General features: G+C 36.5%; 2 protein-coding genes across 7 annotated transcripts in view; one reads left to right on the top strand and one right to left on the bottom strand.

Moving 5' to 3' along the window:
• The first annotated feature begins 2,300 nt into the window (after nucleotides 1-2,300).
• LOC113073325 (homeobox protein DBX1-B) lies at nucleotides 2,301-5,280 on the top strand. Its single transcript, XM_026246237.1, has 4 exons — nucleotides 2,301-2,738; nucleotides 2,920-3,021; nucleotides 4,328-4,530; nucleotides 4,630-5,280. The coding sequence occupies exons 1-4, from the start codon at nucleotides 2,381-2,383 to the stop codon at nucleotides 4,930-4,932; spliced, it is 966 nt and encodes a 321-aa protein (XP_026102022.1). The 5' UTR covers nucleotides 2,301-2,380; the 3' UTR covers nucleotides 4,933-5,280.
• A 350-nt stretch (nucleotides 5,281-5,630) lies between these two features.
• LOC113073324 (neuron navigator 2-like) overlaps nucleotides 5,631-24,814 on the bottom strand; it is a 62,811-nt gene continuing 43,627 nt past the window's right edge. For 3 of the 6 annotated variants that reach the window (XM_026246231.1, XM_026246232.1, XM_026246234.1), the window contains 26 exons: nucleotides 24,072-24,369; nucleotides 23,051-23,648; nucleotides 21,287-21,637; nucleotides 21,007-21,072; nucleotides 20,342-20,502; nucleotides 19,345-19,521; nucleotides 17,801-17,853; nucleotides 17,426-17,449; nucleotides 17,006-17,080; nucleotides 14,196-14,279; nucleotides 13,895-14,015; nucleotides 13,636-13,802; nucleotides 12,371-12,543; nucleotides 11,400-11,480; nucleotides 10,714-10,867; nucleotides 10,374-10,521; nucleotides 10,199-10,296; nucleotides 10,019-10,114; nucleotides 9,763-9,931; nucleotides 9,401-9,636; nucleotides 9,029-9,183; nucleotides 8,842-8,913; nucleotides 7,990-8,186; nucleotides 7,731-7,849; nucleotides 7,453-7,656; nucleotides 5,631-7,374 (listed from right to left, as the gene is read on the bottom strand). In XM_026246231.1, coding sequence (XP_026102016.1) covers nucleotides 7,255-7,374; nucleotides 7,453-7,656; nucleotides 7,731-7,849; nucleotides 7,990-8,186; nucleotides 8,842-8,913; nucleotides 9,029-9,183; nucleotides 9,401-9,636; nucleotides 9,763-9,931; nucleotides 10,019-10,114; nucleotides 10,199-10,296; nucleotides 10,374-10,521; nucleotides 10,714-10,867; nucleotides 11,400-11,480; nucleotides 12,371-12,543; nucleotides 13,636-13,802; nucleotides 13,895-14,015; nucleotides 14,196-14,279; nucleotides 17,006-17,080; nucleotides 17,426-17,449; nucleotides 17,801-17,853; nucleotides 19,345-19,521; nucleotides 20,342-20,502; nucleotides 21,007-21,072; nucleotides 21,287-21,637; nucleotides 23,051-23,648; nucleotides 24,072-24,369 — 4,197 coding nt within the window. In that variant the 3' untranslated portion in view covers nucleotides 5,631-7,254. The remainder of the gene's footprint in view (nucleotides 7,375-7,452; nucleotides 7,657-7,730; nucleotides 7,850-7,989; nucleotides 8,187-8,841; nucleotides 8,914-9,028; nucleotides 9,184-9,400; nucleotides 9,637-9,762; nucleotides 9,932-10,018; nucleotides 10,115-10,198; nucleotides 10,297-10,373; nucleotides 10,522-10,713; nucleotides 10,868-11,399; nucleotides 11,481-12,370; nucleotides 12,544-13,635; nucleotides 13,803-13,894; nucleotides 14,016-14,195; nucleotides 14,280-17,005; nucleotides 17,081-17,425; nucleotides 17,450-17,800; nucleotides 17,854-19,344; nucleotides 19,522-20,341; nucleotides 20,503-21,006; nucleotides 21,073-21,286; nucleotides 21,638-23,050; nucleotides 23,649-24,071; nucleotides 24,370-24,814) is intronic. The other 3 variants (XM_026246236.1, XM_026246235.1, XM_026246233.1) reach the window with 2 other exon arrangements.

Genomic DNA, 24,814 nt, shown 5'->3' with positions numbered 1-24,814 from the left:
TGAAGCCAAATCATTATCGGTTTATACCGCTGAGCTCACCAAGGAGAATGGCCTCAAAACACCTGTAAGGCAAATGCGCGGGCGTTGATGTGTGTCCGGAGGAGGGAAGGCAAATTTATATGGATATAATAACTTAGAAATGTGTCTTTAATGGGTTTAATTCAGCGCCCGACCAGCTGCACTCCCTCTAATTGGTAAAGAGAAAACAATCGTGCCATGGCTTGAAAAGCAAGCAGAAATTAGTTTCGGTCACCGAGGCTAAGCTATATTTCCTGCAAACCATCTGCTTGATAGGTACAATAGAGGGATTTTCAAGTGCAAGAGAAAGAATAAAGTGCTTTGAACGTGCAGAAGTCCTCTTGGGTTTTCTGAAGGTGATGAGGTGTCTTAATACAACTGCCCCGGGCGGTGCTAAAAACAACTGGTGCAAATCTAACAGTCGTATTATTTGGTAATTGGAACTACATGCTAATCACTTACGGTTCTGTTATTGGCGTGTTGATAGATTGTAATACTTTGTTTAAGCTGCAGCAAAACCTGTCAACAAAAATGTTAAATTCAGTGAGGAAATGATCACAATTGATTAACACGATTAATACTTTGATAATAAAGCTAGATGTACTGTTTTTTTCTGGTTTTGTTGGCCAAAGTAAAAAAGCTAGGGATAGCTACTGGGCCGCGATGAGGGAATTACAGCTGTCCAGAAATTACGTGCGCGCAGGCCCCCAACAAAGATTTTTTTTGCTTTTACTAAGATGGTTGCTAAGACTTCTTAAGATGCACTAAGACGGCTGTCGAGCTGATCCCTTTTTTTAAAACTTCTGAAATATTGTTTAAAGAGCCAATATCACTGCGAAAGAGCAACGCCTGGCGCATAATTTCATGGAGATTTACTCGCCGTGTCATCGCTCAGGGCTCACGCGGACTGTCTTCCCCTCGTCTTTTTTCTGTCCAAATCAAAGCGCACGAGTTGACTCCGCGGAGATAAATGTGAAGGTAGCTGCAAGAAAATGAATGGATAGTGGGACAAATCCTGACAGAGCGGCGGTCAAACGCCATTAGTCACAGGTCTTAGCCCACAGGCTTAGGGATTCACCTCTTTTGGTGCATCTGACAGAAGAGAGCGTCTGTCCCAATAAAAGCCTCCAAGGAGAAATCCTTTTGTTCGCGCTTTTTCTCGTTTTATAATATATTTTATCAGTAGGCGTTAGTCATTTTCCCCCTGCGGTTTAGCAGCAAAACTTGAAAGGTTGTGCTTTGCCATAGCACATTAAACCTTATCCACGTGTGGCGCAGCATGTTCTCTGACCCAGCTCCTCACACAATGAAATTCCTCTTTTTTACTCTCTGTAACTCAATGGAAGAAAATGTGTGTGACCTGTGTAGCCCAATTCAGTCAACCATGGAGGAAAGAAATGTTGTCTAGAATTTTTATTTCGGATCATTCTATCTATCTATCTATCTATCTATCTATCTATCTATCTATCTATCTATCTATCTTATCTATCTATCTATCTATCTATCTATCTATCTATCTATCTGAGCAGAAAATAGAGGTTGGCAACTACTACACTGAAAAAAAAAAGTATTTAGAAGTATTTTCTTGTAGCTATAAAGTAGTCCAATATTCTTTATTTAAACTTCGAAAAATATTTTCCATATTAGCTTTCGTGCTTTAGCGTTTTAATTTATTTATTTTACAAACACTGGACAGTATAGCCATACAATAAAATGTCTTTATCTGTAAACATTTGTGTCATTACGATTTTTTTGGATAATTGAAATTAAAGCGGTTGAATAAAGTTAGTAATTAACTTACAGGTTGTAACCCAGCACTATTTTACTTCTAAGTTTGCAGTTGAAATGATTTTACCAGCCCTTTTCATTATATTGGTTATTTTTAGAGACTGGTTTTACTTTAATTTATTATGTTTCAAGGTGTAATGCCTAGATTATATATATAAAAAAAAAAGTATGTCCATTGTGTTTCGTATAGGCAAAGCAGAAAGTGTTTTTAGTGCAAAATTTGTAACGGCAAAGACTATGATGATCAACTTTTCTTTTTTCATAAAAAACCGTTGTCTGCGGTTTTCTTGTGGTGTCTAATCCAATCCGAATTTCTTCTGTCCAATCAGGACGCGCCGCCTCTAGAGTAACGGAACTCACGTTGAGATTTTGCTTGAACTTTATTGTTAGAGCTGTCACCCATGAAAAGGCTTCTTCAGCAGTCCACTATAAAAACCCCTGGAAAAGAGAGGGACGGACAAGAGCTCCTTCATTCTGCCCTCTTGGGACTCTAATCTACGCAAGGCTCTGTAGTGAGAGAGTAACAGCACGTGTATTCCTCGCTGTCATTTTCAACAACAAAAAAAACGGTGCAATGATGTTGCCAAGTGTTATTGCGCCACCTGCTATGTATCCAAACTTTCTAAGGCCCTCGGCGGCTCTTTCCTTGCCTTCCACTTTACATTCGGCGTTCACCACGCACTCGAGTTTCCTGGTGGAGGACCTGTTGCGGATCAGCAGACCTGCCACCTTCATGCACAGGAGCATCCCGTCTCCAAGCGCATCTCCTCCGGCTATAGGAGCCACAACTCTGAACAACTCTTCCGCAGTCCACGTCGCCATGTCTACATCTTTGCCAAAAAGATCAAGCTCTCCACAAACATCAATTCCAAACGATCCAAATTACTTGAAGTTTGGAGTGAATGCGATTCTCGCGTCAACAACACGTAACGGTACGTTTCTTTAATGTTTATAAACTAGCAACTTTATTCTTTTGATAAAGCATCAAAAGTGTAACTGTCTCGAATGTTTTGTTTAAAATACGCTAATGAAGATCTTAGCGACATTTTTTTTTATGTCACATTCAACTTGTACATTTCATTTAATTAAAGTCCGCTTAATTTTGTGTCATAGCTTCACCACCACCTTCAGTGCAAGGGATGAATGTGAAAACATTCCCGTTCCCATGTTTTGACGCCTCATTCCACCCATTCATCAGAGCATCATATTTCCCAGGTGGGTTCCTAAAAAAAATCGCTGTGTCATTTCTTATTTCGGTCAAACTTGATGGGCCTTCAGAATCTGCTTCCAATGCTGGTATTTGTAGGACATTGTGGAATCAGTCTCGCTGATTTGATGCCCTATTTAGCAAACGCAGTGACTGCTGACATTTTGCACCGCTTCCCCTAATCCACAAATTAGCCGGAATTGTCATGGTCCCAATTTAAGGCGGGTCCGCTCTCACAAGCAAACTGTTGGCGTCTCTTCATCGCTGCCTTTTCCCACCGAGGCAGTGTACTTAGTTACTGATTGGCAACAATGCTTTCAGCACCATGACCAATTGGTCAGCTCCCTCTGGGCAGCCACACACAGACCCGTAGTTGACTTAAGAATGCTGCTGATAGGCATTTACCAGTCATGGACTAATTCCCCTATTAGCTTCTATTCAGTATTTCAATATTCTCACAAGACCACATAGAGTGAGGGGAGTCTTCGCGGGACGTCCAAGCAAACGTTTTGGTCTCATATAGCAGCATGAAAATTGCTTAACAGGGTGTAGTAGTCTTAATTAGGCTACAGTGATCACTACTAGCAATATAAATGGATTATAAAAGTTTCTTAAAAATTACTCTAAAAAGAGTAATGTTTACGAAAAATATATTTGTATATTGGTTAAAGCTAAGTATACCTCAGATAAAACCAATAAAAGTGGGTCCCATTTTGCGTTAAGCTTCATGTCCATCAATCCAATGAATGCGGGCTACAAATAGCCTTGTGGATCGTGCACTCATTCAGACCAGCGATAATAGACTGATTCTTTTCACCGCGGTGTGAATACGTCAACAAAACAACTTGAGCAGTAATGAAAGGCTTTTCGTGTCCATTTAATGAAAATATCTGGGGGCAAACATAGTCCCCCGCCATCAGTATTCTCAAAATGTCCCTGGCATGCCGTTGTGTTTAGTTTTAAAGTGTAAATCTCTTTTGTGGCCGTAATATATGGCTTTAGTGGCCTGTCCTAAGCCTTTTTCAGTCAGTTCATTACTACACAATTACCGTCCACGCTTCATTAGCACCTCTATCTTTCACTGGAGCGCTCTGAATGACTGCTCGCCCTTGTTACCATACCAATGCTTTTGGGAACCAAGCAATGTGCTAATTAGCTTCCTCGTTCCTTATCACTCAAACAGTAAACAGTTTGGTTTAATACATGTATATATATTAAAGGCCAACTTTCGTTCCAAGCCCAAATACTACTTCCTGTTCTTAGAAAAGACTAGTATTAGCTTAATTTGAGAGTTTGTTTGGTTGTTTCCTATAGCATCGTCTTCAGCAGTGCCAATTCCCGGGACTTTCGCATGGCCCCTCACGACTCGAGGGAAACCGAGGAGAGGGATGCTTCGACGGGCCGTCTTCTCTGACGTGCAGCGAAAAGCGCTGGAGAAGATGTTTCAGAAACAGAAGTACATCAGCAAACCAGACAGAAAGAAACTTGCGACCAAACTTGGCCTTAAAGACTCTCAGGTAAGCTGATGTGGTCCATAAACACATTTTTTATCGTACCTTTGTGGGTGTCTGAGGTAAACTCTGTGTGCTCATGTCTTGCGAACTCTTTCTCATCAGGTTAAAATTTGGTTCCAAAACCGAAGAATGAAATGGCGCAATTCCAAAGAAAGAGAGCTTCTGTCGTCAGGAGGTTGCAGGGAACAAACATTACCGACGAAAATGAACCCTAATCCTGACCTGAGCGACGTTGGAAAAAAGTTTGAGACAGACGCGGCTCTGAGAGAAAGCCCGCGCGCGCCTTTTTATCAGGCTCGCGGGGATCACGAGCTCAACGTAGATTTACATTTCACTTCGCCTTCTATCTCCAGCAAGCACTCAGACTTCTCAGAATCAGAGGACGAGGAAATAACCGTGTCATAATCACTAAGCAGACTGTGTAATGTTTATATGTTTATGCACAAAACTGGAGGAAAACTTTCCGAAAAGTGGCCTTGTTTCACACGGTAGCCGTGTGAAATTTTTAGTTTAAGAGAGAGCGTCGTAACCGCTGCGTTTTTGGCAGCTTGTATAGTGTTTTGTATGGAGTTTTTATACCAAGATTATTATAATCTTTCTTAATGTTTTGGGATACTTTGTCTATAATCTTAAATACGTAGGTGGCACATTTCTAACTTAAAAGTCTTATATTATTTTGTATACTGATGTTGTTTTTTGTTTTTGCCTTTTTGTAAAAATGTATATACATTTGAAAAAAATAATTTTACAAATTAAAAATCCAAAGCAAAATACCAAAATTTTCGTTTTTGTCTGAATTGAAATAACATTAATGCATGGTCAGATACAACAGACTGTATATGATTTTTGACCAAATTAAAATGATGCAAAATTGTATTCACCTAAAAGCAATATTTGTATCCATTTCCACAAATTACTTGTTAAAAAAATAAAAATACAATGATATTATTAGGCTATTATATAATACTAATGCCAATCATCAATGGCAATAATAATCATGGATCAATGAAACAATGTCATACTTGCTCACTCCTTCCACAGCTACTGAAAAAAACACAACTGTTGACAGTTTGCCCGTCACAGAATAACTATCAGAGATTCAGTTTGAGAGGAAAATAATCACATTTATTCCAAAGGGTCACATGCAGTCACTAAATTGACAATGAAGAAAGTCATTAATCATCAAAAACAACTTTACATGAAACAATTCCTCTTAAAGACTACAGAAACAAATAAAACATGAGGAAAATATTTACAATATATTACAACTGAAAATATACACAAACTCAATCAAAATTCAGTCTTTTGTTTTCTAAAATTATCAGCAATTTATGGGAAAGTAGACACTATTTGCTTTATTTATTATTATTATTATTATTATTAATTATAAACATTTAATTGTTTTCCACACAAAAGTTTTCATGTGTTGAAGAAATAAAAATCTTGGCCGTACTTAAAGCACAGCTAATTATTTGGTGAGATCTAAGAGAAATAAGAAAGAAAGAAAGAAATACTGCATAAGGTCTTCTATTAAAACATGTTGTAGAAATTTATTTTAAAATGAACCTTTGACAAATTTCTTTTTCTAGTTAAACAAAATGTCTTTCAAATAAAATATCTCTCAGTAATCCATTTGGACTTCATGTAATTGTTTGCCACATTAGCAAGACACACTAACCCCAGATATTCAGATTAAAGCACATCACACAGATTCTTGTGCCAAATCATTTCGAATGTATAACTCCCCCAAGATCTTCAGCATAGACCTTAATAATTCCAATAATAGAAGGTCCTTTCTCCCCTTAAGTATTTTTAGATAAACATACTCTCCCACTGAACAAAGCTCATTTTATGCAGCTGTCCTTGTAGATTTATAAGAATCTATAAAAGTTAGTAAGTTTTGGTTTCAAGTCTTCCTGATATCAACAGTATTGCAAAAATGCCACTATATTGCCCGTAATAGTTTTTATTAATAGAGATTGCTTGGTAAAACCTTTTCTGTTGTTGACTAAATGTTTACCAGAGAGTCTGTTGTGATGAAGTTAAATATTATTTTAATGTAACAATATTGCATAGAGAATACTGTAATAGATAAAGAGGCACAAACTATGCTCCTGGCACAAAATTTGCTTTAATATTATCAATACTTTTCCAAACAGCTCTTTATGTTATGCAAGTGTTACCAAAATACCTTTTTGTTGGTGAAAAGCAACCACAATACGGTTCATATTTAACTATATATTTCTGTCAGGTCCCACAGATAGTACACTATCGGAAGTGTATAATTTCCTTGCATTATTTGCATTTGTATAAAGTTATAGATCTTTAAGACATACGCTAGCCTGTCTCAAGTCTTGTAAGGCATTATTATAAAGTTCAGCACCAAAGTTTTTCACAAGTACATAAGTCACCCAACATTAGATAGTATTTAGAAAGTTTAATACATGACTGTAAATAAACAAGAATTGGCAAGTCTTGGGAGTTGCTACATCTCAACTAGGTTTATCTCCTTTTTGAACACATTTATACCACCATCTAGTGTCGATTTCAGGAAATGACGATCTTTGATGAATATTAAACCTCTTGAACATGTTTTTTCTTGCATTTCAGGTGATGATTAGGCTGTGATGTGACTTACTAATCAATACTGATTTTTTCAGGGTTTCCGGCACCCTGTTTTACAGGTTACCAGCACCATGTAGATTCATATGAAAGACAAATCTGATATTAAAAAGTCTCAGTAGAGTCCAGCGTGTCATCTTGGTGACTGTTGCTGGTGGAATCGCTGTCGTAGCTCTCTGTCCCTCCGCAGTGAGCCGTCTCCTTCAACCTCATTAACATATTCATCTGTGGTAATAGGAACAGTATAGTACATGGTAAATCTTCCTAAGTAAGAACTATGTAGATACAATTTATATAACTTACCAGTGGGTCGTCTTCTGATTTTCCCTGAGCAGGGTGCTTGCGAGGACTGCCCTCCTGTGATATATAGTACCCGTCGAACCCAACATCCTCTGGTCGAAGACGCAGCAGGGAATGCCACTCGTGTTGCTGTGGACTTGCCACCCAAGGGAAGCTCTCCATCACCCACTTCGCTGGGTCCTCCCATGATGCCTTACGGCCATACGTCTGCAGAACAAACAGACAGTTGTTGGTTTGTTTGCTTTAGCATCCCAATATTGTAATGAAGGAAGGCACCTTACCTGCAGCCCTTCTCTGACCGCCTCCAGCATGTAGGGGATGATGGAGTAGTTCCACAGATCAGTGAACCACACTCTTGAGCCTTCAACGTCCATTGGGCAGGACAAAAAGAGTCGAGGTCCTGTGGTGGACAAAAGATACACAACAGGTTTCATACACAACAAAATAGTCATTTATTTATATGGAACAACATTAGAAAGAATTGACAAATTCTAAGGTAGGCATATGGGTGATTGTGATTGGTTGTTTCTCCACACTCACCAATTGTGACATCAGAAGAACTGTGTGTTTCCAGGAAGCGGTTGAGATGATGCCAAACACATGGGATCCACTCAATGATCTTAACTAGCTCGCCGTTCCTCACACGACTGCTGATCTCGGTTTCTAGAAGCTTCCGTCGCAGGTACCGACCCAGAAAACCTTTCAGTGGCTCCATATGATTGGCACACAAAACCCATCTGAAATAAGAGACCAAGTACAAGACTGGATCCACCTTTACTCATGTATTATGAGCTTGAGCAAAATAAAGTGTTGAGAAATGCTTGCAGGACCTCTTGTGGAGAGTTGAGGTATAGCAATTACCTAATCCAAATGATTTTTATGCTATATAATACATGCATAAATAAATTGTTTAAATTATATATATATATATATATATATATATATATATATTTTTTTTTTTTTTTTTTTTTAATTTATCTTTTTTTTACTTGTGAGCATATTATAACGATTTCTAAAGGATCATGTGACACTGAAAACTGAAGTAACGGCTGCTAAATATATTTAGCTCTGAGATCACATGAAAACAAAATACTGTAAGAAATATAGTAATATAGTAAAATACAAAAATAGAGACAACAATAGAGAATACTTCTTTTAAATTGTAGTAATATTTCAACACATTACTGTTTTTACTGTAGTCTTATCAGATATATGCAGCCTGTACATGCTATATAAAAAATAAACTTTATATATATATATATGTGATGTATGACTTAAATAATAATAATAATAATAGTAATATTAAAAATATGAATTAAATATATAGATATTATCGAAAAAATTTAAAAGAAATTTTTTTTGTAGTAAATTAAAATCTGAATGAGATGATACCTGAAATTATGATGAAGCTGTAGATTTGGAGTTGGTGACGGGGTTTGATTCATGGTTCCAATGATGTAAGGACTGTGAGAAAATAATCCAATTAAACATATATGAAATCTACCATAAAACCTGAAACTTTAAACAACAAATCTGAATTTTCACAGTTAAAATCATTGCCGTGATCTGTGTTGCTCACCACTGGTGGTTCTTGCAGTTGAGCAGGCCGTTGAAAATCTCAGCCAGTGAGGTGATATGGTGAAGGTTATCTAGTATAAGCACCACAGGTATGTCAACAGCATGTGCATTGGTTTTACACACGTCTGCCAGGTTGGACAAGTACTGCTTCAGCTCCTGTATAAAACACACTGGGCATTATTACCAGAACCTTCAAATTTGCAACATGCTGAAAGAAAAACCTTGGAGTTTTGTAACACTAAAAGTGTTTAGAATCTATTAAATTGCTGAATAAATCAGCTGCCTACAATTCCTCACTGTTTACAAAGAACATTACTAAGTGAATAGGAAATAAACCTGTCATTAAGTTTTGTATTTAATCAGATTAACTGACCTTAGTAGTTTTGTTATCCACATTGAAAGTGGCGATTGCTTGATGTTCCAGCTGTTTTCCCTCTTTCAGGACCAAGTACTCGGCCAGTCTGCTGGCTAGAAAGCTCTTCCCTGTCCCAGAAGGCCCTGAAAAGATGATTCGTCTGTGCTCCTCCAGCTGAGAGATGTATCGCTGCAGAACTGGCTTCGGAATGAGCGTCTCGAACGCCAAACTGTCCTCACTGTTGACAGACAAGTCTGCAAAATGGGGAGACAAGGCTTCGGTCATGAGAAAACTGTCAGAGACCTGTATCATCAATGTATTTCAATGGTGTGGTGTCATGTTTTCAAGACGAGTTACTTCTTAAAGAGCAACAGTAATACCTTTCAGCTTGACGGAGATGGTGTCGCTTTCTCCCACAAGATAACCGCATGGCAGGAGTTCTGGTGTGTCTGCATCACTGGCACGATGGATGTCTGCAATGCTGTACTCCATCACACTGTCAGTGTTCAGACCCAGCTGCGTGACAGGATCTACGTAGATGATATATTCCTGTTGGAATGACACGAACGTGTTTTTCTCATACGATTTCAACTTTACTCTAAACTCTCTAAACTCTAAGTAGACAAGCTTTTGTACCTTAAAGAGTCGTCTGACTACGCCATCTAGGACATCCCATTTGGTTTTTCCACTGACACCGATGCATCCCAGCAAGAACTGAGAGGGTCTGCACTCCTGCCAAAAGCAGTACAAAGTAGTGTTTGAAGTGCCCTTGATGAGATCATCGAGTTATTTTTACTGAACAGTCTTGAGCTGTACCTCTTTCCACTCTGGATCTTTCTCCAGACTGACCACGACCTTCACATGCTGTCCCTCTTTCCAGGAACTTCCATCTCCACTGTCTTCTAGCAACATATCTATAATTCAACCGAGAATTCCAGTCGTTTGCAATGCCACAAAAATATAATTTTTGAAGTTAAGAAGTCCTCTCTACCTAAGCTGGTGGATTCTGTGAGGCTGAGTTGAGAAGAAAGGCCCACAGAACAAGGGGAGATGGACATCTGAGAAGGAGCTCTGCTGCCACTGCCTTGGCTCTCCATCTTTAATCTGTCATTCTCCACTTTCAGCCTCTCAATCTCAATCTGTTAGGATAAAATGGATTTTAAAACAGAATTAAATAACAAAATGGGCCTCCACATCAAACATATTGAATGATAAAGTGTGAGTATAAGAGCAGAAAAAGTATTCTTGTAGCTTCATAACATTACAGTTGAACCACTGATATCACATGGACTATTTTAACGATATCCTTGATCCTTGATGCAGATGCTCACTTGCATGCGGTTCATGGACTCTCGTAATTGGTCCAATTGGTGGGCGGAGCTGAGAGCCTCCAATCTGATGTCTGTGAGTTTCATTTCTTTATCACGCAGTTCACTGCGCAACTGCATGACTGTTTCAGCCTCGCTGTCCGTGCACTCTGAAATCCTGCGACAAACACATACGGAATATCAAACAAAAAACGAAACAAACGATATGAATTTAAAACACGTCAGCGGAAAACAAAACAGAAAACAAAAAACAATGCAAACAAATAAGACAAACAAAGATAAAAAAACAAAGCAAAACAAACAAAAAAACACTTAATTACCAAACAAACTATATATACACACAAACAAATAAAATAAATTAAAGTTGTGTTTTGTTTTGATTATAAGAATATTAAAGTTTTTGTAATTTGAATGAAAACAATGGGAAAAAAAATCACAAACCATTTAATTTTGATTAACAGTGAAAGTGAATTTGCATATCAATGAACTGTGGAAGTAGTGCAAGAATTGGAAATAGCAACAATACTTAATTATTTATGAATCAGGGCATATAGTGTTTTAAAACTGTTAATTGCTCAGAATGAATAATGTAGGAGTAATTGGTTGAACATCTGTTCTTGGCATTTTATTCAGGGATCTGATCATCAGAGATTGAGAAATATTGGTATTGTTTGTGCCATTCCCTTTACCGTGCCAGTGAGGCAGACCTCATGGACTTGCTGCTACAGCCCCAGACAGGCCCGTCTGCAGGCAGCGAGGACAGTTGAGGACTACAAACATACACATATCAACCATGAGAGAAACTCTGGGGGTGTTCCACGTTGCACTGGACATTTGTTAAGCACTATCACATTGAGAGTTGCTCTGCAGCAACATAAAATGTGGGTGTGTGTAACTTTTTAGTTTACAAAATGGGTGGTATTTTCCAAAAAACACTACCTAGTTCTAGACTAAATCACACTGTAAATGGTTCTTGTCTATTATAAATCTTTCTTCCATCCAAAATTCCATCCAAAAACTCCTGGTTAAAGATGTGCTTCCTGAACCAAGACCAAAAGGAATCGGGCTATTATTATACAAAAATAAGAAATAATAAAACTATTATTATTATTATTACTAATCAATATGTTATTATTATTATTATTATTATTATTAAAGCAAGAAAAAATAACTTAGATACTGAGATAATAGATACATTTATAATAACAATAAATTATAAAATAATAATTTACAATAAATGATTAAATAAATAAATAAATGATCAGTAATAACAATAACATTAATAATAATACTATATTTTACTAGTATTATTGTTGTTGATTATGTGAGGAGCTTAATAGATACATTTTTAATAATAAATACACAATTATAAATAAATATTAACAAATAATAATAAATAATATGTTATTTTAATCTAATTTAACTGCACACTCATTCTGACACAAAATAAAAATAAGAATTATGGGTTGAAAAACTATTTTTAATGAACAGATATTATTATAGTAAGTTATAAATTAAAATAAATATATGTATAATAATAATAATTTTGATAGAATTGTAAAATATCCATTTACAATAAATTCCTAATTAAAATAAATGTCTAAAAATAATAATAACTACTTTTTTATTAGGATTATTGTTGTTGTTGTGAGGAGCTTACAGGGAGTTGGAATGGGAGTTGCGTATCATTGGAGAAGAGGCCGTTGAGCCGTTATAGGGGAGTTTAGGTGAAGATGGCATAGAAGAGTCGGTCATCTCTTCAATGTCCGAGTGAGAAGACGCCGATTTAGGAGACTTTTTCTTCCCAAATGCTTGTTTAAAGGAGCTCCGAAGCTGTGGAAAAAACAAATGTGTTACTAAGAAACCTTCAACACACAGCTGTCAGCAGCTAATATGCTTTTTAAAGTTTATCTTTATGAACTACCCCTTTAAAACATTAAAGAAATATAAAACGATATTCCGAAGGAGTCATGTATCCCACCTTACCTCATACACCTGTACCATAACATGAAAGCACAGGGAAAATCAGACAAAAACCATAATTCAACACCATGTAGCTAAACAACCACTCACTCGAACAGTTAACAGATTTCATAATAAAAATGCAAAATGTGATAAACTGCACAACATAAATCTGATAGCTCTAGTGATGAAGAACACTTGTTCTAGCTCTAAAACTGCAGAACGACATCAACACTTCGACAACAAGGTTAGCTTCGCATACGTAGTTATCAGGCAATTTTCCTCCACCAGATGATACGGCCTGAATGCAAGAGGGCAAATTAATTTATGATATGGATGACTGATATTTACTCTCCACTTTCAAAACAAATAGTGCTGTCAAACGATTAATCGCATTCAAAATAAATGTTTTTGTTTACATAATATCTTGTGTGTGCACTGTTTATATTATTATGTATATATAAATACATACACATGCATGTATATTTAAGAACAATTTATTTATATACAATATAAATTGTGTTTGCATATTTTCAAATACTGTGTGTGTTTGTATTTATATATTTGTAAGTCGCTTTGGATAAAAGCATCTGCTAAATGTTTAAATGCAAATGTAAATATATACATAATAAATATACACAGTACACACACACATATAATATGTAAACAAAAACTTTTGTTTTGGATGCGATTAATCGCGATTAATCGTTTGAAACAAACACATAAAGCCAAGTTTAAGCCACTAAGGTACTACTAAGACACAAGTATTCACCTTTCCTCCACCACATGTAGGCTGATGACATGACACATCCACAAATGAAAAGAAAATGCAACGTTTAAATAGTTAAAACAAATAAATAATCCAATCTAGCATTGATCTAACTCTAGTAAGACTTGGAGAGAACCGTGTTTTAGGAGAAAAGAAGGAATTTTTGTATTGGATGGATGGGTTTGAAAACTCACCCAGTTTTTCTTCTTCTTCTTGTTCTTAGCATCCAGCTCTAGATTGCTGCCGATGCTGGAGTGGCTGGTGGCGCTGGTCATGCTGGAGACGCTGTCTGAGGAGGGCTGCCTGTGGATCCGCAACTCCCGCTGGGACTGAGGCGACCCATTGACAGAATCAAGAGAAACTGAGGGAGAGAACGGAAAAAAAGAAAAATGAAGCATAGGTAACACATGCAATACTGTTCATTTTATTGTACTAAAGTTATTGAGATCTCACCCTTGCGGTTTGTTAATGTTGGGTCTGGTGTGTTAATGACTCCATTGATGGTGGCTTGAGTCGCTGAGTTCTGCTTCTGAAGGAGCTCAATGTTCTTCCTCAAGTCATTCAGCTCTGTGTCCTGCAAAAAAGGGAGATTAAACGATATTCAATTGTATTTAACAATTATACATTTTTAGACACCAAATTAAGCTGTTTTCCTCATAGGGATGTATTTTAAGTTATAATACGTCATGAGGACTTCTTCAGAAATTCTCATCCCTACAAAAAGAATAAAACAGACAGTCTTTCTCACACACACCTTCTGTTCTGCCGTTGTCGTCAGGCTCTGCAGTCGGATGGTCATGTTTCCTAAACTCTGCTCAAAAGCCGCCACAAGGTGAGCCTGAGGACACACACAATTTCATTTACCAAGTAAATCCGTTTTATTTTATTAAGCAAAATGCCATAAATGGACAAAGACTCAGAGCAGTAGTAGAGTTAAACCAGATGTTGAGCAGTCAACTGAAGCATGATCACATTTCTAGAAAAATGTGGGTTGCAGCTTGTCAGTAATGGATCCAAATATGTCTGTGAGACTGAGTTTTGTGATAAAGACAAGCCGTGGCATGAACTCGGGTTGTTAAGCTGGCGTTTAGAGGATAAAGAAACGGGTCAGTTTAAAGACTGACATATCCTCACCTAATGTCAACAAAAAACAGGAACATAAATACAGAAATATTTGTATGTAAATAAACACAAAATTCAAATAAAAAAAGATTGTATAAAATTTCAAAATGATAAATACTACTAATAAAAGCAAAAAATATTATAAACTGTTTTATACTCCACTTTTATTGTAAGATAATTTTATATAATTGCCATATTTATTACAAAATGCATTAATATTTACATTTTTAATAACAATAAATGTTTATAAATGTATATAATATTTTGGGTTTTATAGTATAATCTAATTAGCTTTTATACACACACACACACACACACACATATATATGCATACTGTACATTAACATAGAAACAATCAGCATAATAAATTATATATCGATATAACTGATACGGATAACAGATGCGTATTCATAGTATATTTTCATAATAAACAATGCTACTTTCAGCTGTGACAATCACACACACACACACACACACACACACACACACATAGTATGCATATTATATAGAAATATAATATAATAATAAGGTCTAAAATCAATTCATAATAATACTACAAATTTCATAAAAATATACATTATATATATGTATGTATATTCAATAAATAATTAGGAATGTATGTAATATTCTGGATAGAATAGTATAATTTAATTTGCTTAATATAAATACACACATGTATATATTTTAAGATATATATATAATATGTAATATATATGTAATATATTTATTTTCATTTAATAATATATATATATATATATATATATATATATATATATATATATATATATACACACACACACACACACACACACAAAACAACAAACAGATTAATCTCACGAGTCACAAACACAATCCTCAAACTAGGCAGCATCACAAACCCCCTCAGGGCATCATCATATTAAACATCCAGCTCTAAAAAGTCAAACCTCAGTGACTTCTCGCTTTCTCCTTTTACTCTGGTTCTTTGAGCTGCTGCTGTGGCTCTTTCTATGCCTGAGAGGCTTTGCTTTAGTCCTTTCACAGACCCTCTTCAAAGATGGGTAATGATTCAGAGGATGCCAGGTAACTGCTCGACTGGAGTTAGCCTTGCCTGTCAACATCTCTGGAGTGATGAACTGCGTATGTACTAAAAAACCGAGGACGACGTGTACCTTAGATTTCTGCTCAGCTGTGGCCGCCAAAACTGAGCAACCACCCTCGTACACAACACAACAAGCGTGTCATATGCAACATGAGCCGATAATCAAGGGACTGGAGATCTGAATGACTTCCATCGGAGGGAGTCAGTGGTTTGTGTTTGGGCATGTGCTGTTTCAAACATCAGATAACCCACAATATAACTTCCTCAAGGATTTGTGTGTGCGTAAAATACTTTAACAAACCCCAGAAGGGCAAATGCCTCTAGATTTGTTTGTGAAACCTGTATGAGAGCTGACGGATGGATAGGGGCTTTAGGATGTGACGATTCATTAGGTTGTGTCGGCCAAATGCAGGCTGTCATATTTGTTTTATTGAGCAGATAATTCCACTTAAAGGTGCATCTCACAAATATACACACATGCACACAAAATTACATACTATCTTACTCAATACAGTGCAGGCAGCCAGAAAAATAAATCACTATTTTACCAGCTGTTAAAGCTGTACAACACCATGTTACAAATCCAACATGAACTGGTTCTATAACTACTAACAACATCTTTGAGAACACCACAGTTTAAAAATTGCCAACTGGGTTTATATATAGGTAAAATTTAGCAGATGTTATGGAAGCCTGGCTTTTTTAAACAAAGATAATTGAATAATAAATAATACAGTTAAATAATAATAAAATATTAAAAAATATTAAAAAATAATAAAAATAATTTTATAATGGATTATATGAAACATGATTTATACATTTATAATATGTCAAATATTTTTGTTTTGTTATTTTAGCATTATATCCCTGTAATAAAAAATAAAAAAGTTTATTGCAAATTTATGTCCCAAGCAAAACAATTATTTAATAAATAATAAATATATTATTACATTTATAATTTGAATTTTATATCTCATAGGCATGACTTTAAAAAAACTAATAATATAAATATATAATGAATAATAATAATAATAATATAATAATAATAATAATAATAATAATAATGTGTGTGTGTGTATAAAATGATTCTAATTTCTATTAGATATATATTATTTTTAATTATTTTTAGCATTTTATTTTAGTAATTGTGACTTCTTATCTCCTGGTAGGATCTTTAAATCTCACAATACGACTTTTTATTAAACAGATTTATTCACGATGATGCTTGATGCTCAAGAGCTATGCTAGGCAGATTTTGAATTGAATTTGAATGAAAACAAGATGAAAGAAAGAAGCGATTCAGTGTTTATTGAAGGTATATTGTGATTAATAGTGCCAGAGCGACTGTCCAGTGTACTCACATTGGCACTGAGCTGTGTTGTGAGCGCCGAGACCTTCTCCTGCGACGCGTCCAGTTCCCTCCGCAGCTTACGGATCTAAACAAACATTCAATTCAGTTACTCAAATACAAGGTGACTTCTGAGGCTAATGTCAGACCAGTTTGTGGTTTCTCATATAATAATGTGCTAAGGAGAGACTAGCCCTTGATCAGCATGGAAGGGAAACTTTGGATGCAGACATAAAACACAGAGATTAAAGAGCAGATATCAAGGACAGTTAACACGAAGACTGTCATGACAAACACAGACATTTTCAAAGGTTTGAAGAGAGTTACATCAAAGAGGGTTTCAAATTAAAAACTGTTTTGGACAGTCTACAGGCTCCCATGTGCAACACAGTCAATAATTTACATTATACGAAATGAGGGATGCTGTTCTCACCTCCGTTTGAGACTTTTCCTCAGGCTAGAGATGGAAAAAGAAGAAAAGACAAAGATTAATGGTTTGGAATAAAGATTTTCGACCATCTGTGTAAAGAAAGACACTTAAGAGACAGACAAGTCACCATGAGGATTTCATGTTATTACCTTTACCTGATAAACATTGGTTCATTTCACCTATCTCTAACTTAACTGCTTTTAATTTCTACATTTATGACTATAAAGTCTATTGACTTTAACAGTGAGACTCTATACAAGTTTTTACAGCTAACTTGTAAGTTTGTAAAGCTAACAAAAGTATCACAAGACAACCTGGACATATGAAAGAGCCACTGAACTTTAACATCGAGCATCGATTCAAAATCTTTTGACTCACCGTAGAGTAAACTGACGATGTGCTAGAGACTAGAGACAGAGATGAGCCATGAACTGTGAAAAGAAGAAAAATATTATCAAAATAAAACCACGGTTGTATTGCAGTAGCATGTGAGCCATTGAAAAACTAGCATGAAAATAAGCTTGCACATACTGAGACACAATAAAGGGCTTTAAGTGGGCCATTGTTTAGTCAACAATACCTTTATGGCCAGAATATTTATATGTGCAAGTATTTGTTTTCTTGATATGTGTTATTGCCAAACCAAAAACAAAAGGAAACAAAAGTGTGCCAAAACAAATGTACTGTGAATTAATTTGTGGATGAAAGGGCATTGAACTTGGCCTTGCGATAAAAGGTTATAAATCCCCTTCATCACACTGCATATTCGCAAAGAATTATGATTTTCTGTGTTCCTCTACTTGTATTTTCGATATGAAAAAAAAAAAAAAACTCTTTCAAGTGGTGCTTAAACTAAACTAACGGATCAGTCTTTATGACTAATCTCAAGGAACAAATGATTTCTTCACAGTCCAGAGAAACTGCATAAGGGGGATTTTAGCTCTAGACAAAAAAACCTACACAAGAATGACCTTTTAAATAAAAGCTGAAATTTAGCAGCCAGATGGGTTGTTTTATATTTTTGTGGAAACCATTCTAATTTTTTTTTTAGGATTCTTTGATGAATAGAAAGTTCAAAAGAACTGCATTCATTTGAAATCTTCAGTAACATTAGACATTTCTTCACTGTCACTTTTTGTCACTGTAATACATCCTAACTGAATAAACATTCATTTCTTTATGGTACATGAATATGGTAATAATTCAGTACCATGATACATCATAATACCACCATTTTACCACGGTGCCACCCCAGTGCTTTTAAAGCACTGCAGTGCACATTTATTTCACCAAATACAAATTTATTTAATGGTAATTCCTTTTCTGAGCCAACTTTTTCCTTTTTTAAGCCAATAACAAACAGACTGAGCAAAAATAACACTTAAAAAAACTGTATTAGATTGAGGACATGCATCATTGCGAACAGCAACTGTTGTTCTTTTTGCAAGCCTGAACACCACTGCTTAAGTTCACTGGCACATTGAAATCAACACCATCGCTACCTTACAAAGACATGAATCATAAATGGAAAAACCAAAAGAGCCTTGGGACAAGTGGTGTTGAGCCAATGCAGGCGAGTTAATCATCAAATCAACATTAACTGTGGAGTAAAGGCTGCCAGGCCAACAAAGCCGCTCTTTGTTTGTTTATACTTTGGCGCAAGTAAGGACACACGTTGTCGAAAACCCTAACATTAATGACAACCTATCATTTAGTTATTAGCTAACAGAACAATGCAGGTCTATTTCCTCTTTTCCAAAAACATGACGTTATGGATTAAGCTATGATAGTAAATTATGATAGCAGACAGAAATAACGCATTTATTTGAAACTAGCTCATATTTAGTCTCCTTATACATGCCAAAGTACACACAAATTGCAATTGTTAATTTAGATCTATCAGAATGATTCTGAAGTCTCACCTTCCTCCAGGCCCTCACGGAATGATCCGGAGCTGCTCATAGTGCGGCTCTTTTCCTCCAGGCTCATCGAGGTGTTCCTCAGACGGGGATCGCTGTAGGGGTCGCACAGGTTGTCGTGATTGCCCTGACTGTTGGTGCCGCGCAAAGTTGCTATCTGAGAAGCTGTGGTGGGACTGCCTGGATTGTCAACAAAGGGATCATGGTTAAAAAATATTACCACTGTACCTAATGACATAAATGTGCATTGTTCACAATAAGGGGGAGAATAGTAAAAAAATTTAGTTAAAGCATGAAATTTACATTTTCAATAAAATTGACAATTCTAATTTAAAATTTAAACTCATCTTAAAACTTAAAACACAATTTGAGCTGCATTAAGTCTGCTACTAGTATTGGGTAATAATCCAAAAGACGATTATCTAAAATAATATTTTACACATAATCTAGGGATGCACCATTCAGGGTGATACCTATATATCGGTAATTATTTTCATGCTATGGCCAATAACCAATAAATGGCTGATTTTAAAATGTATACTATTTTGTCTAAAAATACACATAAAACCAAAAAACTTTTTTTTTTAAATCTCAAAATTATAATGCATTGTATGAAAAATGGATATTCATGGATATATAGATTTGGATATAAGATTTTCTAGATTACATTTATCGGCATTTAACTAAAATGTTTTTTTTTTTATTAACTTTATATAACCATTAGATGAGAGCATAGGTAATCTAAATGTACAAAAAATGGAAATGAGCAATATTAAAAATTTGATATAAAATATCAAACGATAAGATTACATATGCAAATTAAATGTATCGGTATTGGTTGAGATATATAAAAATTACAATTATTTATAAAAACACATCCATCTATATTAACACTGGTCGATAATCATAATCAGTATGGTAACAATATATTGTATATTATCTTACAGTGTAAACCCTAGAGTAACGAAACCAGCGATTATGCATATTTTCTTGTGTTTACCAAGTGTGCTAAAGTTGAAGCGTGTGCCGGAGGGCGAGCTGAATGCAGAGGCAGGGGTGTAGGGGGTAGAGCCAATTGAATCCGGGAACCCAACAGCTGAGGGAGAACGTAGCCAATCACGGGCCTCTTCATGACCTTTGACCTGAGGCACATAGCCATACCTGCAGGTTTAAAACAAGTGTAAGTCAGTGAAATGGAGTGTTCTTTTTCTCTTTCGCATGAATGTTCTCTTGAAAACAGCTCCAAGATAAATGTCACAATGCCAGGATAAGCACAGCTATCCAATCTATGCTGGGTAACAGAAAACCCAAGTCCACAGCTGCAAGCTCTCATGATTATGTGCATACTACAATATTTAACCAGGTCAGCAGGTACATACAAAGTAAATCCCATATTGTGTACTTAATTAATAAAAAACAAGTTAAAACAAACTGCACTGACATACTATCAATATATTGGTATACTACTGACATAATCAGGAATCTAGACTAAAACAATAAGTCGGGAGCCACTGGCTTGAAAAAAAAGAGGATTAAGGATTAAATTACAGTTTTCCTGTTTATTCTATTCTTTGTGGTCACAGCCAGGAGCCCTGACCATAATGCACATAAGCAAAACAAAAACATAAAGCATAACTGACCAGTTGGCTACAGAGATAGTTTTACCTGTCCTGTTTCCGTGGGAGTGTGTTGTGGATAAATTTAGGGCTAGCAGAGGGAGAGGAGTGAGGGCTAGAAAAGGGTACAGGGCAGACAAAACAAAAAGAGGTAGATAAAAGTCACAGAAAAGGGAGAGGAGATAAAGAAATGATTAAAGAGGTGTAAGTGGAAAGGAAGGTAGATCATCAGTAGAGATATAAACCCATATAAATGCTTTCAAGTCACAAATAGCTGGAAGAATAATTTCTGTTGACCTGAAGTTTGCATGGTTGAATCGGTTTCTCACCTGTCTGGGATGCCATTTTGGGTGCTGTTGGTCCGATTAAGACATAAATCTTCCTTTCCCAAGGAAGCATCAGTAGAGTCACTAGCGATGTAATTGGAGCCTGATCCATCCCTGGCCCCCCAAGGAGAGAAAGCTGATGCTGGGCTGGAGGTCATAGAAGAAAGGGTCTGCTCTCCATGACCCCCAGAGGGCACCGTCAGGCCACTGCCTCCGCTGGCGACACATGGTGTGTTTACAGATCCATTCTGCTGGATGGACGTTGCATGAGGATTGGAGATGATGGTGGAGTTCTTCATGTTCTCCATGGTCGTGACCGGAGCTTGCATGTTGCAAGATTTGCCACCAAAGAGTCTTGATGCAAAGAGGGAAAGAAATTCAACAACAAGATTAAAAGTTTTTTATTAAAATGGTTGCAACTGCAACAAAAAGTAAACATTGTGACAGTAACTGAAAATCTAGGTTGCATCATAGTAGAGTCACTCTACTCTGTCTTTTTAATTACTCTGTGATATCCGATTCACAAACAAATTATTCTTATGAACTGTTTTTTTTTTTTTATGAATCAAATGAGTAAAAAAAACTTTCATGAAACAGTCTCATACTCACTTGAATGTAAGCACAGTTCTTTTTAACAAGTCTGATTAATGAAACTGTCAAAGATTCACGAAACTGTCTTAAACTCGCTTACAAGTTAGTGACTGAATCACTAAGCCAGGGAAATGTTCATAATGCAGACTGCGATGACTGAATTGCAAACAAAATGACTCTTTGATTACTAGAAAGATTCACAAAATTGCTTTCGAGTTTGACAGCCATTACTGAGATCACGATTAACACCCTTCCTCAATTGAATCATGAGTCCATTTTTTGGTTATGTCCATTTCAAAATTAACTAGGAACTGTAATGTATATTTTTGGTTTGTGAAAATCAGTATATTAATAGATTGGCTGCTTGTATGAAAATGTGTAATTAATGATACATTGATGCATTAATGATACATTGGTATTCAACCAAAATTAGCCTAAGTACCAACTGAACTGAAAATAATCACTTTCATGTTTTTTTTGTTTTTTTGGTTGATCATTGACAACAAAATGGAAATCAACATCATTCTTCACTGAGTGTGTCAAACCAGCCCTGGAGGGCCACTATTCTACAAAGATTAAACAACCCTGAACCATCTGTCAGGTCTTCGGGCTCACTAAAAACCTCCAAGCAAAGTTTTTGGGGCAGCTAAACTCTGTAGGCCACTAGCCATCCAGGATGGACACCTCTGTTCTTCACAAAGGAAAATATGAGATAAGGAAAATCTGGCACCTCTGACTTTTCTCATTACTTCATGGACTGCCCGGTCAGATAACATCAGTCTATATGTAGTCTGCTTCTATTAACTAAGAGAGCAATCAGTCAGAACTAGCAAGCTAATCAGCTAGAACAAACACTAGCCTCTTGGTCTGTGCCATGTCTTAGAGAAACATCAAGAAGCCCAAGGAAAATGCACTTGTGGTGGCCAGAAGACGCCTTTCAAGTACTCAGGATCTCAACCAACATCCAATCGTTCAGATAAACAGTGAGTCCTGTGAACTCCGTCCAGCCCCCAAGGAGGAGAATATTCTGGAACTCACACAGCCCAGCTGAGAACTGCTGTCTAAATATTTGAGGGACCTTAAAACGGTGCTTTCATCCACATCAAGTAAAAAATCATGCCTTGCAAAATACAGTTTTAATCAACAGTCTTTCAAGTCTACATGAGCTAAACTTACCTACGAAGGGTTGGCGAGGACATTTCTGAATACTTTCCTCCCACTTGCCGTCCAGCTTGGCATCCTGTCTGGGTATTTGTGCTAGTCTTAAGTACCTGGCTCTCTCCATCGGAAAAGATACCCTTCTCTCGGTCTGTCTGGTTAGACATTGGGGACTTGACTAAGTTGCGAGTCTTAGGATTGGGAAGTGTGGCGGTACCTTTATTGCAAAAACTAGCATCAAGGCTCGAGTTGTTGGAGCGATTAGAACAGCGAGCCGTGCTGGTACGACTAGGCCTCGGTAAACTGCGGTACTGAAGAGTTGTCCGAGCACTTGGAGGGAGGTATCCATCATCAACAGTCGTCTGCCGACTCACAATTCGACTCCCAGAAAACCCAACCGATTTTGGTATCCTTCCCACTGTCGCAGAGCCACTAGTTACCACAGCTCCACTCGCGGTGATTGTCGCCATTGCTCCTGGAGCCTTCTTGAAGCCAAAAGTGCTGGTTGGGGTGCGTGAGGTTGAACTGAGGGGAGGTTTCTTGGTGTCATCAACAGTTGTGGAGTGGCTGCCGTTGGAACGTCCTTTCTCTGACACCTTGGCGTCGTCTGTCTTACCTATGGGATGATCAACGACATGGACTCTCAAGCACCAAATGAAATCATGTTTTTAAACAGTTTTGAATATAGTTGCATGGTCCATGTCAAGACTCGTCTGAACATAAGTCTCAGCAAAGGAGCGCAGCACACATCATAAGACAATGTAGGTGTTATAGTGCAATGCGATGTGATCTGGAATCAGATAATACATCTCTGTGGCTTTCATGCCCCAGGAAACCACATGAAAACAGAGACGTGGCTCAGTCAGTGTTGTTACTCTTAACTCAAACTATTCAAAATAGTTTTTATTAACTAAAATAAAGCTGGACCCCACTGACTTTCATTTTATGGATAAAAACATTCATCATAATGCATTGTTTTGTGTTCTAGAAAGATTTGGAAAGACATGAGGATATGAAACACGGCTATCTAAACCATTACCATGTGTCTTGAGTGAGCTGCAGTTCGTAGGTATTGTAGATTTCGTCCGTGGAGAGGTGACGCCCAATTGGGCGGTCATTCCCCGCCTCCAAGAGCCTGTCTGGGAATTTGTAGGTGTCTTGCGACCCATCAAGCTCCGTTCTGATTCATCTGAGAAATCTGAGGACCTGGGATTCCATTTAGTTGTGGTCTCCATTTTGCTGGCACCGTCAGAGTTGCCTTCTGAACGTTTAAGGTCGTTGTTGGACCAGTTGGGGTTGTGTTTCACTGCAGAGTGCTTCTCAGCATCCGTCTGGAACTGAAAGAGAAAAAACAAGATTATTAACTGCAAAGAAATTTTTCTGAACTCTGAAAGCATTGTAAAATGGATTTCTATGTTCTTTGCAAATAAGTAAAACTGTCAATTTGTGCGTGTTAAAATAAAACGTTTTTTTATGAAATAAAGATAGATAAAATATTTTTAACATAGTGATTTTAATAATAATCCTATATAATATTAAATTATATTGAGATTTAATTCCGCTTTCTAAAAACTGGTCAGAAATTCTAAGATTTATTTTATGCAAAAAAAGGGAAACAATAATAAAAAAATATATATATATATTTAAATATATATATATATTTTTTTTTTTATAAAGGTGCTGCCGGATGGCTTGTGAGCAGAGTATAAATGAGTTGTTACATAAATATAAATATATAAATACTGTATATTATATAAATATATACCTACCTATATACCCGAG

Source organism: Carassius auratus, unplaced genomic scaffold (assembly GCF_003368295.1).
Source record: "Carassius auratus strain Wakin unplaced genomic scaffold, ASM336829v1 scaf_tig00011930, whole genome shotgun sequence".
Taxonomy (NCBI): Eukaryota; Metazoa; Chordata; class Actinopteri; order Cypriniformes; family Cyprinidae; genus Carassius; species Carassius auratus.
Note: the sequence above shows the minus strand (reverse complement) of the source record. Positions and strands in the feature narration are given on the sequence as shown.